Source organism: Staurois parvus, unplaced genomic scaffold, assembly GCF_062004578.1.
Source record: "Staurois parvus isolate SC_StPar_1 unplaced genomic scaffold, SC_StPar_1.0 ptg000165l, whole genome shotgun sequence".
Classification (NCBI taxonomy): domain Eukaryota; kingdom Metazoa; phylum Chordata; class Amphibia; order Anura; family Ranidae; genus Staurois; species Staurois parvus.
The window spans coordinates 11,874,212-11,891,499 of NW_028317961.1; the positions used below are offsets into that span (position 1 = coordinate 11,874,212).

Sequence of the window (17,288 nt, forward strand, 5' to 3'; positions counted from 1 at the left end):
GTAAACTTTAACCTGCTCCTTACTGCACTATATCTGAAAGACAGCTACAGAGCGGTCGGCTAGTTCTGGAAGGGTGTCCATGGAGCTCCTCCCAGAACTGCGCCTCTTGCACGCGATCTGTTATCGCAGTGTCCTTCGGATAGAGCTGGTCACATGGTTACGGAATAGGCCAATCACAGCTGCTTTTACCATGTGACCAGCTGTGTCCAATCACAGCTGATCACCGGGTAAATAGGAAATGCCGATTATTGGTGGCCCTCTCCTCCCGCTGACAGCATGTGAGGAGAGGAGAGCCGGTAAGCGGCAATTCACTAGGGGACATATACACTGATCATCAGTGTCCTGGTGATCAGTGTACCCCCATCAGTGTGGCCAATAGTGCCCATCTGTGCTGGCAATCAGTGCCCATCTGTGCCGCTTAACAGTGCCCATCAGTGCCGCCTAACAGTGCCCATCAGTGCCGCCTAACAGTGCCCATCAGTGCCGCCCATCAGTGCACATCAGTGAAGGAAAAAAATTACTTATTTACAAAACTTTATAACAAAAACTAAGAAAAATTATACAAATTTAGTTTGGGTACAATGTTGCATGACCGCGCAATTGTCATTGAAAGTGTGAGAGTGCTGAAAGCTGAAAATTGGTCTGGGCAGGAAGGGGGTAAAAGTGCCCAGTAGGCAAGTGGTTAAAATCTTTTCTCAACTGGCTGGGGATAATGTCATGATAGATATTCAGAGAACAGAGAGGTTGCCTATGCACTTACCAATCCATTTCTGTGAGATGGTTTACAGGGCGCTTCCACTTCTCATGGCCCCAACAAATGAATAAATATATATACATATACATATATATATATATATATATATATATATACACAGTTGCAAGAAAAAGTATGTGAACCCCTTGGGATTACGTGGAGTTTTGCATGAATTGGGCATAAAATGTGCTCTGAACGTCACCTAAGTCATAACAATAGAAGAACACAGTCTGCTGAACATAATACTACACAAACATTAGATGTTGCCATGGTTTAATTGCACATAACATGTAAACATTCACAATGCAGGGAGGAAAAAGTATGTGAGGCCCTAGCCTAATGACTTCTCCCAGAGCTAATTGGAGCCAGGAGTGAGCCAACCTTGACTCCAATCACTGTGATGATGATATTGGATGTGTTGCTGACAGCTGTCCTGCCATTAAAAAACACACACCTGTTTTGGGTTTACTGGTTTCAAGAAGCACTGTCTGATGTGAACCATGCCTCGCAGAAAAGAGCTCTCAGAAGACCTACGATCAAGAATTGTTGACTTGCATGAAGCTGGAAAGGGTTACAAAAGTATCTCCAAAAGCCTTGATGTTCATGTGTCCACGGTAAGAGAGACTGTCTACAAATGGAGAAAGTTTAGCACTGTTGCTACTCTCCCTAGGCGTGGTCGTCCTGTAAAAATGACTGTAAGAGCACAGTGCAGAATGCTGCATGAGGTAAAGAAGAATCCCAGAGTGTCAGCTAAAAACCTACAGAAATCTCTGGCACATGCTAACATTTTTGTTGACACATCTACAATAAGGAAAACATTAAACAAGAATGGAGTACATGGGAGGACACCACAGAGGAAGCCATTGCTGTCCAAAAAGAATATTGCAGCACGTTTGAAGTTTGCAAAAGAGCACCTGGATGTTCCACAGCACTACTGGCAAAATATACTGTGGACAGATGAAACCAAGATTGAGTTGTTTGGGAAGAACACACAACACTATGTGTGGAGAAAAGAAGGCACAGCACACCAACATCAAAACCTCATCCCCACTGTAAAACATGGCGGAGGGATCATCATGGTTTGGGGCTGCTTTGCTGCCTCAGGGCCTGGACGGATTGTTGTCATTGATGGGAAAACGAATTCCAGAGTTTATCAAGACATTTTGCAGGAAAACGTACGACCATCTGTCCGCCAACTGAAGCTCCGCAGAGGATGGGTGATGCAACAAGACAATGACCCAAAGCATACAAGTAATTCAACAAAACAATGGCTGCAACAGCACAGAATACGCCTTCTGGAGTGGCCCAATCAGAGTCCTGACCTCAACCCGATTGAAATGCTGTGGAGCTTTTCCCTTTGCTTTGAGCTTTGAACCTTAAGAGAGCGAATCACACCAGATATCCCAAGAATATTGCTACACTGAAACAGTTTTGTGAAGAGGAGTGGTCCAAAATTACTCCAGATCGTTGTGCAGGTCTGATCTGCAACTACAGGAAACGTTTGGTTGAAGTTATTGCTGCCAAAGGAGGGTCAACCAGTTATTAAGTCCAAAGGTTCACATACTTTTTCCTCCCTGCACTGTGAATGTTTACATGTTATGTGCAATTAAACCATGGCAACATCTAATGTTTGTGTAGTATTATATTCAGCAGACTGTGTTCTTCTATTGTTGTGACTTAGATGACGTGCAGAGCACATTTTATGCCCAATTCATGCAAAACTCCACGTAATCCCAAGGGGTTCACATACTTTTTCTTGCAACTGTGTGTGTGTGTGTGTATATATATATATATATATATATATATATATAATTTGTATTTAACATTTGGATACAGTAAAATATGGAAGATTCTCTGTTAGGGTTTACTGCTGTCTGAAATCACCAGAGTGGCAGGTCACCTGCACCGAAGGAATACATGGGGAATGCAATGAAAAAATGGAAACAGCAAAAAATGCTAAGAGCAGTACCTTGGATGTCTTTAGGACGGGAAAAGAAAGGAAACCATCCCAATAGGGACACAAACAGCAATAAAAACAACTTGCAATCCTTCCAATTCTATGCAAAAAGTAAATCTAAGTGTTGGATAGAGTTCCATTAGAGATGCAATAAACTGAATGTCCTTGGCATGCATACCCATGGGTTTCCACCCACAGCACTCATTGAAATCAAATTCCAATTGTGCTGTGTGTACATTATAAGTATTAAAGGTAACAAGTAATCTTCAAATTTTTTTCTGAAATGTTTTTATATTATTTTAGCTGTGTCTTTATGTAAAAATTGATTTTACCTTATCCCCAGGTTCACTGCGCCTCGTTCGCTTCATGATCTCCTCCAGTCGCTGTAAAATATTGCAAAGTAGTCTTGTTAAAACCTCAGAAAATATGTTTTCAGTGTCATTCAATTCTATGCATAATGCCTTCACAATTAGGCACTTACATTTGTGCTTATAGGTTTTACATACTCCTCGCAGAGGTATGAGTGATCAGACAAAACACATTTCTCTGATTTTTAATGTGATCCAAATGAAACTCTTAGGCAGCACAGAATAGCACAGTCACAAATCATGGCAAGAAAGCAAAGAATAAAATGGTTCTGTTCAAGAGTTTGCAAACCCTTAGTTTTGAATATTCTGTACTGAATGCCTTTAGCATCAATGATGGCTTGCAGTCTTTTGTGATCGTTGTAAATTAATCCCTTTATTTTCTAATGCGGTAAAAATGCATGAACTGCATATCTGAGATCACCCCAAAGCAGCTCAATGATATGGAGGTCAGGAAATGATGATGGCCACTCCAAATCTTTTACTTTTTTCTGCTGCTGACACTAAGGGGTCAACTTAACTTCACCTTATGTTTCAGATCTTTGTCAGGTTTGTAAAGTCAAGAAGTGTGCTCCATGAGCAGCTTCCATGCTGATGAATGCAAAGATTTTTATATGTTTAATAATTAGATGAATTCAACTTGACATTAACAGCCCTTCCTCCAACAACCTCTTGTAAACAATAGATAGCCCCTCATCCTACGACTAGAGCAGTGGTCTCCAATCTGCGACCCTTTGCTTGATTTTATCTTTTCCTCCCACTGACACCAACAATGGGGCATAATTTATGCTACTGACAACAACGAGGCACTTTTCCTCCCACTAACATCAATGATAGGACACTATTCTTCCTACTGACACCAATGATAGGGCACTATTCCTCCCACTGACACCAATGATAGGGCACTATTCTTCCCACTGACACCAACAATGGGGCACTATTCCTCCCACTCACACCAACAATGGGGCTCTATTCCTCCAACTGACACCAATGATGGGGCTCTATTCCTCCAATTGACACCAATGATGGGGCTCTATTCCTCCCACTGACACCAATGATGGGACACTATTCTTCCTACTGACACCAATGATAGGGCACTATTCCTCCCACTGACACCAATGATAGGGCACTATTCTTCCCACTGACACCAACAATGGGGCACTATTCCTCCCACTCACACCAACAATGGGGCTCTATTCCTCCAACTGACACCAATGATGGGGCTCTATTCCTCCAACTGACACCAATGATGGAGCTCTATTCCTCCCACTGACACCAATAATGGGGCTCTATTCCTCCCACTGACACCAATAATGGGGCTCTATTCCTCCCACTGACACCAATGATTGGGCACTATTCTTCCCGCTGACACCAATGACAGGGCACTATTCCTTCCGCTGACACCAACAACCGGGCTAGATTCCTCTCATTGACACCAACAATGAGGCACATTTCATTCCACTAACATCAATGACAGGGCACTATTCCTCCCACTGACACCAATGATAGGGCACTATTCCTCCCACTGAAACCAATGATAGGGCAATATTCCTCCCACTGACACCAATGATAGGGCACTATTCCTCCCACTGACACCAACGATGGGGCACTATTCCTCCCACTGACACCAACGATAGGGCACTATTCCTCCAACTGACACCAATGATGGGGCTCTATTCCTCCCGCTGACACCAATAATGGGGCCCTATTCCTCCCACTGACACAAATGATCGGGCACTATTCCTCCCATTGACACCAATGATGGAGCAGTATTCTTCTCGCTGACACCAATGACAGGGCACTGTTCCTCCAGCTGACACCAACAACCGGGCTAGATTCCTCTCATTGATACCAACAATGAGGCACATTTCCTTCCACTAACATCAATGACAGGGCACTATTCCTCCCACTGACACCAATGATAGGGCACTATTCCTCCCACTGACACCAATGATAGGGCACTATTCCTCCCGCTGACACCAATGATAGGGCACTATTCCTCCCACTGACATGAATGATAGAGCACTATTCCTTCTACTGAGATGAATGATAGGGCTCTATTCCTCCCACTGACACCAATGATCGAGCACTTTTCCTTCTACTGACATGAATGATAGAGCACTATTCCTCCTACTGATATGAATGATAGGGCACTATTCCCTCTACTGACATGAATTATAGGGCATTATTCCTCCCACAGACACCAACAATGAGGCACTATTCCTCCCACTGACACCAACAATGGGGCGCTATTCCTCCTTCTAATACCAAAGATGTATTGTTTACTCCCACTGATGTCAGGACAATTTCTGATCCCAATGACCACAGTCCAGCCCCCCAAACACCTGAAGGATAGTAAACTGGCCCTTTATTTAGAAAGTTTGGAGACCCCTGGTCTAGAGTTCGTGTACATGGGAACCAGGATCATAAGCAAGTCAACAGTCCCTTCGCCCAAACAGCCTCTTGTAAACAATAGATAGCCCCTAAACCAACTGTTATGGTTCATGTACATGGGCACCAGACCCATAAACAAAAGAACAGCAGTATGCTTTAGGGGAAAGCGTCTTGCTTTTGTGTCATCAGGCTTGCTTGTAATTTCTTTAAGGGAAAGTGTCTTGGTTTTGTTTTGTCTGGCTTGTTTGCAAATGCCTTCTAAGTTGCTTATACATGGATATTTACTTGTATGGGGGGAGGGGGGTCAGTCTGGGTGCAATATCTGTTTTTTATTTGTATAATGGTATTACCAACTAAAGCCCACTTCCCACTAAAATGAGGGAATTGCAGTATGGTCAAGAGACTTTTTTATTGTATGTAAAGGGCAGGTTTCCATTTAAGCTAGAAAAGAGGATTTTGTAATTACTATAAAATCCTTTCCTTGGAGCCTATTAAGGGACACAGGAACGTATTCATTTTAACAGCACTGGAAAACAAAAAGAAAAAAAACAAAACATTTATGGATTTATGGACAGCCCCCATATAACTGTACCTCTAATCACAATGCCTCAGTTTTGTGGGAAAGCAGTACATAAGACCAACAAACAAAGACGGGTGGGACCTATGTCCCTCAATGGACTCCAACAAAAAGATTTTATGGTAAGTATAAAAATCTTATTATCCATTGATGAATAGAGGAATGTGTTAATTGTTAGACAATTGGGATGCCCAAAAGCAGTCCAATTGAGGGGTGGGCAGCAGGCACTAATGAAACTGGGATAGAACCAGAAACCATTTCTAACACCCAGAAGGACCAATGCCTGAATCAGAAGCAGAAGAGCTTAGAGTGATTCTAAAGGCTTATCTTTTTTTTTTTCTTATAGTAACAAATATGTCTATACTTACCTGCTCTATGGAGTGGTTTTGCACAGAGCAGCCCAGACCCTCTTCTTCTCAGATCCCCCGCCGGCACTCCTGGCCCCTTCCTCCTGTCGGTATCCACACAGCAAGCAGTTTTGTATGGGGGCACCCAAGGACACACACTCCCCAGCTGTTGCTCTGTGTGTCCATGCACTTACTGAGCTGCGGGCTCAGCCCTGCCCCCCCTCTCTTCTCATTGGCTCACTAACTGTGATTGACAGCAGCAGGAGCCAATGCCTCCTGCTGCTGTCTCAGCCAATGAGCAGAGGGAGTCCCGGGATAGCCGAGACTCCAGTGCACATCACTGGACTGAGAGGGGGCTTAGTTGAGAATTAGGGGGGAATGCTACACAGAGAAGGTTTTAGAATGCATGAAGGTAAAAAAACCTTGCGCCTTTACAACCACTCTAAGTTTTAACAGGACAGAGGAAGTGCTAAATACCCAGAGGTGGTCACAGAGGATTAACCTGATGCTCAGAGCAAAAAAAGAATCCTAAAAAGTCCTAAGAAGTTGGTGACAACCCCAATGGAGAAGGAATAAAAAGGGGGTGAAAGACGTACACCTCAGCACAAAAAGACAGGAGTGGGAGACGACAACAACATACTGGCACAGCAACTCCAGCCGGCTGAGCAGAGTCATCCACAAGGACACCTGAAGGTGTGACTAGAACCTGACAGGGAAAACCCTATGCAGGGCCTGCAGCGGGAAGGGTAATGCAAAGAAGGCAAGCCCCCAGTACTGCACTAGCCCTGTAGATGGGGTACCAAGGCTACTAGGGAAGATTTTACTAATCCAGAGGAAGCAGAGTGCTTCAGTGAGGATCAAAGCTGGTCAGCCTAGATCAATGGTGACTGATTGTTACCAACACTAGACATCTCTAAGGTTCCTCATAAATTATAATATAATAATTATAAAAAATAATAATATAATAATAAATTTAATTCAATAATGTAATCAAACCAAAAACACTGAAATTTGAAATAGAGTGCCATGTTCGCACATCACTGAGCAAAGTCGCAAAATCGTTTTCAGTGTCTGATGATGAATTTCCCCACAAATCATTATCACTTAATTCTGCAAGTGGTTCTAATTCACTATCACTGTATTCTAGCTGGTCTAAAACTGCCTTTGACCTAAAGGGACACTTTTTAGACGCCATGGACGATTCTCAGTTTCCAGGCAGAAAGAATGGTAAAAGTGCAGGCAGGGCACTGGACAAAATTTAGGTGAAATGGTTTGATACAGTAATGTAATACGAGATTACAGTGGATTGTGTGTATGTAAAATTTTGACTTTTTTGAATCTCCCGCCAGTTCCGCCCCCCGTACATCCCGACGTTCGCAGGGATTGGAACCCAGAAGACGGATGCCAGCATCGGCCAACGGACACAGCAGGAGGACCTCGTGGGATCGTGGGACAAGACAAGGCTCGAGGGATCACTGCAGTGTAATCCCGAGTATTGCTCAGGGTTACCACTTTTGGTACTGAAATTAACCCCGAGCTACACTCGGGATTACCGCCAGGAAGGTTAAGTGAGCTTAGTATTGGCGAAAACACACAATTTATATTTCAATGGCTTTTATTGAGTAGTTTTATAAAAGAAAAAGACATAAGTAAAGCAAACAATATTAATGAATAACGTGCCATCGTATATACACTAAGAAACATCAAACAATAAAGTCTGCAGCAACAAGTGGCAGTTAGGACAAGTTATTGCAGTTAAGTGGCATAAATCGTGGCCAATTTGAGGTCAAGTATATCTCGTCTTGCTAACATAGAGAATACAATGCAGAGCAATACAAACAGAGTAAAGAGAGCAAAAGAAAGAGTAGAAAGGAAAGTCCAGATGAGGATCATTAAGGCACAGAAAGGTATTGGATCCACAGGTTCCATGTGTGATCGAATTTCTTCGAACTATTGTGTAGGACACAGGTGAGTTTGTCGTTAATCATGATCCAATTAAGTTTCTTTTTAACATAGTCAAGTGGAATGACTGATTGTCTTCAGTGTCTAGCTATAGTAATTCTCGCTGCCAGAAACATATAGGAAATCAATTTTTGAGATTTCTTGGGAACATTATCTGGAAATTTGTGAAAGAGCGCCATCTCCAGGGATCTGCGAATATATAAACTCGTCACTGAGTTTACCAAATTGAACATTCAAATCCAAAATCTAGTTACATTGCCACCAGATGTGAATCATAGACCCAATCTGGCCACAATGCTGGAAACACAGCGCAGAGGCAGACAGATGCATCTTCGCAATCCGGGTAGGCACCAGATACCATCTCAACACAGTTTTATAATTAGCTTCAATTAAGGTAGTATTAATAGCAATTTTAGACAGTGCCAAGGCAATATCTTGCCAATCCGATAATTCATAGTTAACAGCTAAATCTTTTTCCAATGTTCCATGTAAGGAAGTTTACAATTCGGATCAGTGAGGAGAGCATATACTGCAGAAACCCAGCCCTTTGGGGAATCCCTGTTCCTGCAGGAGAGTTCGAAGGCGGTGAGCAAATGTGACTCGTCCAATAAAGCGAGCTTCGAGCTGATAAATCTGATAGTATCTAAAGATTTCAGTAGTAGGCACATTTAACTTGTCTTTAAAATATTGCAGAGAATGTATACAAGCACCATTAAGATAGTCTCCTATCTGCAGCAAGCCCTTATTAATCCACCATCGAAAAAGGGCCGGTGTTAATCCAGGCACAAATTCAGGGTTGCAAAAAATCGGAGCAATAGGTGTATGTGGTGATGCCAGTGACTTGCGGTGGCATACCCTGTCCCAAACTGCCAAGGAGAACGACAACGTGGGGCACAATATAGGAGGACGTAATCGACTAGGAAGTCAGAGTAACACCCCAATAGCCAAAGGGAAACAGGAAAGAGCTTCTACATTAATCCAATGGGGAGTATGTCCCCCAACCGTAGTATAAGCTAGTTGGGCAATCTGCGCTGCTTGGCAATATGTGTGGAGATTAGGAAGGCCAATACCACCCCGCGATCTAGAAGCATATAACGTTTTCTGGTTCATCCGAGGCCATCTATTATTCCAAATAAAACGAAGAACCTCAGCTTGTAAAAGCCGCAAGTCTTGTAGCAGAATCGCTATAAGCAAGGTCCAGAAGTAATAGAGTAATCAAGGCAGAAATGTCATTTTGAATGAGTTGACTCTACCAAACCAGGGCAAGGAATAATCAACTCAACAATGGAGATCGTTCATAAGTGTTTCACAGAGGGGAGGATAATTAGTCTGATAAAGTGTCTCAATGGATTTGGTGAGGTGTACACCTAAGTAGGGTAAAGATCTATTTGCCCATTGAAAATCATAAGACGTTCTAAGCTGCTGTTCATCAGATATGGGAAAGAAACATTAAGGGCAGTCGTTTTTTGGAAATTAAGGGAGAGCCTGGAAAGAGCAGAGAATTGGCACAATAAAGATAGTAAATTTGGAATCAAAGGAGAAGTAATATACATAAGAACATCATCAGCAAATAGGGCACATTTATGTTCCTGTTCGCCGCAATGGACGCCATGAATTTGGGGATAAGACCGAAATGCCAGAGCCAAGGGTTCAATTGCTAGTGCAAAAAGCAGCAGGGAAAGTGGAAAGCCCTGTCTATGCCCTCTGCGGATAGGGAACACCGATGATGTGTAGCCTTTGATGGAGACCTGGGCGGAGGGGTTAGCATATAGCAAACATAACAGAGCAAGAAACGTCAGACCAAAGCCAAAGGCCTCCAGGGTAGTGAATAGATATTTCCATGTCAGTCTATCAAAGGCCTTATGAAGGTCCACAGAAAGAAATAAAAGTGCCCTAAAGAGAGGAACATCCCAGTTGAAATGGGCAGCAGATATCAGGGTAATAGATCTACGAATCTGGTCAAATGTTTGACGACCCTAAATAAATCCTGACTGATCTTTATAAATATATTGTGCCAGAAAGGAGTTAAGGTGTACAGCTAGGAGTTTTGTTAAAATTTTCAGGTTGCAATTAATTTATGAAATAGGACAGTAATTATGAACATCAGTGGAATCTTTGTGGGGTTTAGGAATAACACTAATATATGCCTTGTTCTCATCTAACACTTTCCTCTCACATTGAATTAAAGTATAGTGTCATATGAGGAAGTAAATGTTCACAGAATTTTGTAGTGGTTGGGGAGGCTGTCAGGGCCTAGGGATTTATGCAATGGTAGTGATTTAATAGTTTTTAGGGTTGTTCCATAAGTTTTTTATGGGCTTCAGTAAGGGAAAGGACAGGCAAGGACTCTAGGAAGGATTGAATAGAACAGGGTTCTGCTGGCTGCGGGGGACTATATAAAGAAGCATAAAAATCATGAAATTCCCAAAGGACCTGCAGAGGATCCTGCATGATCGTACCCTCCGTCTGCCGGAGTTTAGGTAGTGCTGTGTTAGTAAATTTAGGGGTAAGCTTTTGTGCAAGAAGAGAACCCGGTCTATCCCTCCACGTGAAATATATATGATTCATCAAACGCAGTTGCTTTTCTGCCTTTGTGGTAAGGCATAGGTTAAGCTCCAGCCGAGCGTGTTCCACCCTAGCTAAAAGATCCGAGGTCGGGTAATTTTATGTTGGGCAGCTAAAGATTCATATTCTCTAGATTTGGTAGAGATCAACCCTTCGCAGGATTTTTTTTAATTCTGGAGGACAGCTAGATAAAAACACCTCGAACGGAGGCTTTATGGGCTGCCAATTAATGGAGGGATTTGTGTCTTTCGCTTTGTTAATTGAAAGATAGGACTTGAGATGTTCACCCACTTCCAAGCAACTGGCTTCATCACTTAGTAAGGACTCGTTTAATCGCTAGTGTGGTTGAACCATTTTAACCGTCAAATTAGAAAGAGTTACAAGTACAGGGGTCATGGTCCGACCAAGTTGTCAATATAATTTTAGCTGAATGCAACTTAGTGATCGTGTCTGAGGGGAAGAAAATATGGTCTATACGGGAATAATGACTATGAGCCCTTGAAAAGTGGGAGTAGTCTCTAGAAGTGGTATTGGCCTCGCTTCACGCATCCATTAGGTGATAGTGATATAAAAGCTGCGCGAATTCACAGCTTTGCTTAGAAGGCAATTTAAGTTTAATTACATGGGATTTATCGAGGATATGGTCTAAGGCCAGATTTGAGTCCCCTGCCAAGATCACATTTCCCTCTAGTTCATTAAACAGAGACTTGAAAAGAGAACGGAAAAAGGCCATCTGGTTCATATTAGGGGCATAATAGATAAGAAAAGACACCATATTACCCTCTAAATGACCCTTTACCAGAAGATACCATCCCTCCCTATCCCTTAAAACTTTAGTGTCAGTAAATGATAACTATTTAGAAAAGCAGAGTGCCATCCCTCTCTTTTTTTCGGAGGCATTAGCAAAGAAACAAGTCATAAAATTCCTATGAATATATCTGGGAGTAAAGGAAGGGGCAAAATGTGTTTCCTGTAAGGCCACAATATCTGCTCCCAAAGACTTATAATGGGAGAATATTTTGAGTCGCTTAAAAAAGGAGCCCAACCTTTAGACGTTATGGAACAGCAATCGGATCATAACAAAGCCTTGTTTTTGGCTAGACATGGGAAGCAAGTGACAAAAACACAATCAGACAACCCACCTAGCCATGTACATTGTCAAGCAGCCCGAGGCAGGACAAAATTCCCAGGATGACTCTTGGACAGAAAAAAAGAGAAGAAAGTAGGAAAAGGAAAAAGAAGAAAAGAGAGCAACCAAGGACGCTAAGGCCGAAGAGAGGCCCGCATCTAACTGCAGAGTGATTAACAATACGTAACGTAAGATAACAAAATACCAATATCTCAGAAGCTAGGTCAAGGACCGAAAGAGTCTCCACAAAGTCAAACAATGGAGATAGTCTTTGAAATAGGGAGTATGCATAGACGTTTCCCGGCATCCCGGGGTCTACATGTAACATCCAGAAAACTTTTAAAGCCACCAGAATATGTTACCAAAATATAGCAAAAAGAATCAGCAACCAGTTTGCGTACAGAGGCCAATGCCCCACAATGGGGCCACTGAGAGACCTCCGTCAGAAAATGAACACACATTAATGAACCAAGACTTCAAGGCACCCGGTGTAATGTTGCAGCAGCGAATTTCTTCCTGGGGGCCGGAGACCACAGAGGTGATAGTGGGGGGGTCCATTAGTTTTGGGCAGGTTCCGAGAGGCAGGACTAAGGGAGATAAAACCCAAATTCAGCAGAAGTCTTTCCCCCTCAGAGAACATAAAAGGATTTGCCATTATAAAGAAATTGCAAACGAAACGGATAATTCCATCGATAGCGAATATCCCTCTGGATCAACGGTGAGAGTAGTGGTTTGAAGGCCCTTTTCTTTTGGATGGTAGTTTGAGAGATGTCTGTGAAAACTTGAATCCGGTGTCCCTCCACTTCTAGATCTGGATGTTCCCTAGCGTAACGCATCACTGATTCTTTAACTGTGAAAAAATGCGGTTTTCACGATTATGCCCGAGGCCAAGGCCCTGTGGACACGATCTATTTCCAGATGAATGTCATCAATTTTCGGATCCGCTGAATGAATAAGGGAAGGGGTTCAATATCTTTTACTGTTTTGGGAGACCTCTAATTCTGAAGTTGCCCCATCTGACCCGATTCTCAAGATCATCAATTTTATTCTAAGTGTTATCTAAGCGATCCTGTAAATTGGCAATCATGCTAGAATTTTGAGTCACTCTGTGGACTGTGTTATGAACTTTGATGATTCAATCTTCTTGAGGCAATCCCCCAATTCCCAAAAATCCTGTTTCAGGTCAGAGGCCAATTTAGTGGTAGCTTTATCTAATTCCCGCTGCAGTAAATCAGCAAAACGTGCAATAAGTATGGAATCACCAGAATAGTGTGGGACTGCAGGAGGAAGGACAGGAGAGTCCACAGGACCATCTAGAGTGGAATATTGCCTGCCTGATTGACTAATGAAAATGTCCGCCATCTCCCTGTCTAGCATGGAGGAAGTGTGGGAGTCGTGGCCCAGAGAAAGGATTGCAGCCTGTAAAGGAGGCCTGTTAGGGCTAGGAAAAAATCCAGAAAGTGCAGAGAGAACACTCACGTGAGCCACATCCTGTAGAGGAGCTGTCATTCTGGTATCCAGGGTCAGAGGAAGGAGAAGCTCTCTGTGAGCGCCGCCTTGATCCCTCAGCAGCCGAAGAAGCCTGGTGTCAGGGCAGGAACGATGGAATGGGCAGGCAGGCCTATGGTACGGTCACGCTGCGACTGACGACAGCCACTACCCACAGACCAGAGTCCCTCAGGGCGCGGAGTCTAAGCCCCAGGCTACCCTTCACCAGGGCCCCTGATGGTGGGGATGGACTTGACGCAGCCTGAGACCAGGTCGCGGCCCCCGAGTGACCCCAGCTGCGATAACGACTGCCGCCAATGGCGTACAGCTGGTGGGAGCTAGATGGGATCACGAGTAGAGTAGTCAGACAAGCCGGGTCAATAACAATGGAGCAGACAGTACTAGACGGTAGGCAAAGAAGACTCAGGTCAAGGGCCGGGTTCAACAACGGGAGGTCAGATAAAGGGTTAACGCAGAGAGTAGTCTTGTCCAAGCCGAGTCGGTTACCAGGAGAGCAATGGGAACAACACAAGAGCTTGCAACAGGGCAACATACAGGACACAAGTGCAGAGCACACTTGCAGACAGCAGGTTTAAATGTGCTCAACCACACCCTTCTGAGGAGGAGCCGCAGAAGCCTGAAGGCATAAAGGTTCCCACCATGCTTTGCAGAAAACCAAGATGGAGGCCAGCTCATGGAGATGCACAAGCTCTGAAGAAAGGTAGGACCTTGACAGTACCTCCTCCTCAAGGGCCCCTCCCCCTCCGTGGCTCCACAAAAGGTTTCTGAGGAAATCGGGCGTGAAAAGCGCGGAGGAGGGCAGGAGCATGAACATCCGCGGAAGGAACCCAGGAACGTTCCTCGGGACCATAACCACGCCAATGGACCAAAAACTGTACCCGACCGCGGACCAACTGAGAATCCAAGATGCGGCTCACCTCATACTCCTCATGACCGTTGACCCTGATAGGACGAGGACGAGGCAGAGAGGCAGTAAAGCGATTACAGATCAGAGGTTTCAACAGGGATACGTGGAAGACATTGGAGATGTGCATCCCAGGAGGAAGAGCAAGGGCATAGGCAACCGGGTTCACCCTGCGAAGAATGCGGAAAGGACCAACAAAACGGGGGGCCAGCTTTGGTGTGGGCACCCGAAGCTTGAGGTTGCGAGTGGACAACCACACCCGATCTCCGACCTGGTATGAGGGAGCGGGCAACCGTCTACGATCAGCCTGGAGCTTCTGGCGCTGTGCTGAGTCCTTCAAGGACCTCTGAATCTGCCCCCATGAGGAGCGCAGAGCAGCCAGGTGGTTATCCACAGCCGGAATGTCCTGTGGAGAGAACAACTCAGGCAATACAGCGGGTTGGAACCCATAGTTGGCCATGAAGGGGGACATCCCAGAGGAGGAGTTGACAGCCGAGTTCCTCGCAAACTCTGCCCATGGCAGGAGATCGGCCCAGTTGTCCTGATGATCCGATATATAGCAACGAAGGAATTGTTCCAGGGCCTGGTTGGAACGCTCCGCAGCCCCATTGGACTGAGGGTGGTAGGCCGAAGAGAAGGAAAGCTCGATACCCAACTGGGAGCAGAAGGCGCGCCAGAACCTGGACACAAACTGGCTCCCACGGTCCGAGACAATCACCTTGGGCAACCCGTGCAAGCGAAAGATCTCCTTGGCGAAAACCGTAGCCAGTTCCTGTGCAGTCGGCAATTTCTTGAATGGAACGCAATGGCACATCTTAGAAAAACGATCGATCACCATAAGAATGACCGTATGACCTTGAGACGCAGGAAGATCCACAATAAAATCCATTCCCAGGTGTGACCAGGGACGCTCCCCATTGGGAATGGGTTGCAGAAGGCCCAATGGAAGGTGCCGAGGAGATTTATTCTAGGCACAGACCGAACAAGCTGCTACATATGAGGCGATGTCAGAACGGAGAGATGGCCACCAGAATAACCGAGAAACGACCCAGGACAATTGGTTCCTACCAGGATGACCGGCAGTCTTGGCATTATGGTAGGTACGTAGCAAGCGGGTACGCAATCCCTCAGGTACAAAACATCTTCCAGCAGGTCTCTCAGGGGGAGCGTTAGTTTGAGCCGCCAAAATCTGCTCCCCAAGGGGAGAAGTCAGGTTGGTACGAATGGCAGCCAGGATCTGGTTTGGAGGAATGACCGAGGTCGGCTCAGTGTCCTCCCTGGACAGCTCAGAGTATTGCCGCGACAAGGCATCAGCCCTGACATTCTTGGAACCAGGCAAGTAAGAGACCACATAGTTAAAACGTGACAAAAACAGAGCCCACCTGGCCTGACGGGGTGTCAACCTCTTAGCCTCCGAGAGATATGTGAGGTTCTTGTGGTCAGTGAGAACTAGGACCGGGACCACAGAACCCTCAAGCAGGTGCCTCCATTCCTTGAGAGCCAGAATAATGGCCAACAACTCCCTGTCTCCAATCTGGTAGTTGCACTCTGCAGAGGAAAGCTTCTTGGAGTAGAACCCACAAGGAAGTAGGGGTCCCTCGGGTGACCGACGCTGGGACAAGAGGGCGCCTACTCCTGTCTCAGATGCATCAACCTCGAGAACAAAAGGCAACCCAGGATTGGGATGAGACAGAATTGGGGCCGAAGTGAAGGCGGCTTTCAGAGCCTTGAAAGCTGAGATGGCCTCGGGTGACCACTCGTGAGGGTTACTGCCCTTCTTGGTCAGATCTGAGAGAGGCTTTGCCAATGTGGAAAAGTTCCTGATAAACGTCCGATAATAGTTGGCAAATCCCAAAAAGCGCTGAATGAACCGAAGACCACTGGGACGAGGCCACTGCAGAACCGCTGAAACCTTCTCAGGGTCCATAGAAAAACCCATCGGTTAAATGATGTAGCCTAAAAAGGCAACCTGGGATTGGTGAAATTCACACTTCTCGAGCTTACAGAAAAGCTCGTTTTCACGTAACCGTTGCAGCACCCGCTTAACATCCTGGATATGAGTCTCCATAGACGCAGAGTAAACCAGGATGTCGTCCAAGTAAACCACCACGCACTGCTGCAACAAGTCACGTAAGACATCGTTAATAAACTCCTGAAAGACCGCGGGTGCGTTACACAACCCAAAGGGCATAACCAGGTATTCATAGTGGCCGGTTCTGGTGTTGACCGCGGTCTTCCACTCATCGCCCTCCTTGATCCGTACAAGGTTGTAGGCAGCCCTAAGGTCGAGCTTAGTAAAGACCGTTGCTCCCTTGAGGCGGTCAAACAACTCGGTGATCAACGGAATAGGATAAGCATTTTTAATCGTGATCCGATTGAGACCCCTAAAATCAATGCAGGGTCTCAGCTCACCTCCCTTCTTTTTCACAAAAAAAAACCCAGCTCCTGCTGGAGACGTAGACTTGCGAATGTGCCCCCGGGAAAGCGCATCCGCAACGTATTCCTCCATGGCCTGATTCTCTGCCACCGAAAGAGGATACACCCTGCCACGCGGAGGAGTAGCACCAGTTTGTAAGGTTATGGCACAATCGTATGGACGATGAGGAGGCAGGGCACCGGTGCGCACCTTGTCAAACACGTCCAGGTACTCCCCATATTCAGTGGGCAGCACAGAGTCCGAGGAGGTGCACAGCACCTTAACCGGACCACGGATGCAACCAGCCCCACACCGTGGTGACCATGAGAGAATCTCGGCCGATCGCCAATCAAAGGTCGGATTGTGCCTCTGAAGCCAGGGATAGCCCAAAACCACGGAGTAGTGCGGG

At 45.3% G+C, this 17,288-nt stretch overlaps 1 protein-coding gene across 6 annotated transcripts in view; it reads right to left on the reverse strand.

Annotated features, from left to right (window-relative positions):
• Positions 1-17,288, reverse strand: part of MAP7 (microtubule associated protein 7) — a 245,121-nt gene that overhangs the window by 9,201 nt on the left and 218,632 nt on the right. For all 6 annotated transcript variants that reach the window (XM_089676217.1, XM_089676219.1, XM_089676218.1 and 3 more), the window contains one exon: positions 3,044-3,094. In XM_089676217.1, coding sequence (XP_089532343.1) covers positions 3,044-3,094 — 51 coding nt within the window. The remainder of the gene's footprint in view (positions 1-3,043; positions 3,095-17,288) is intronic.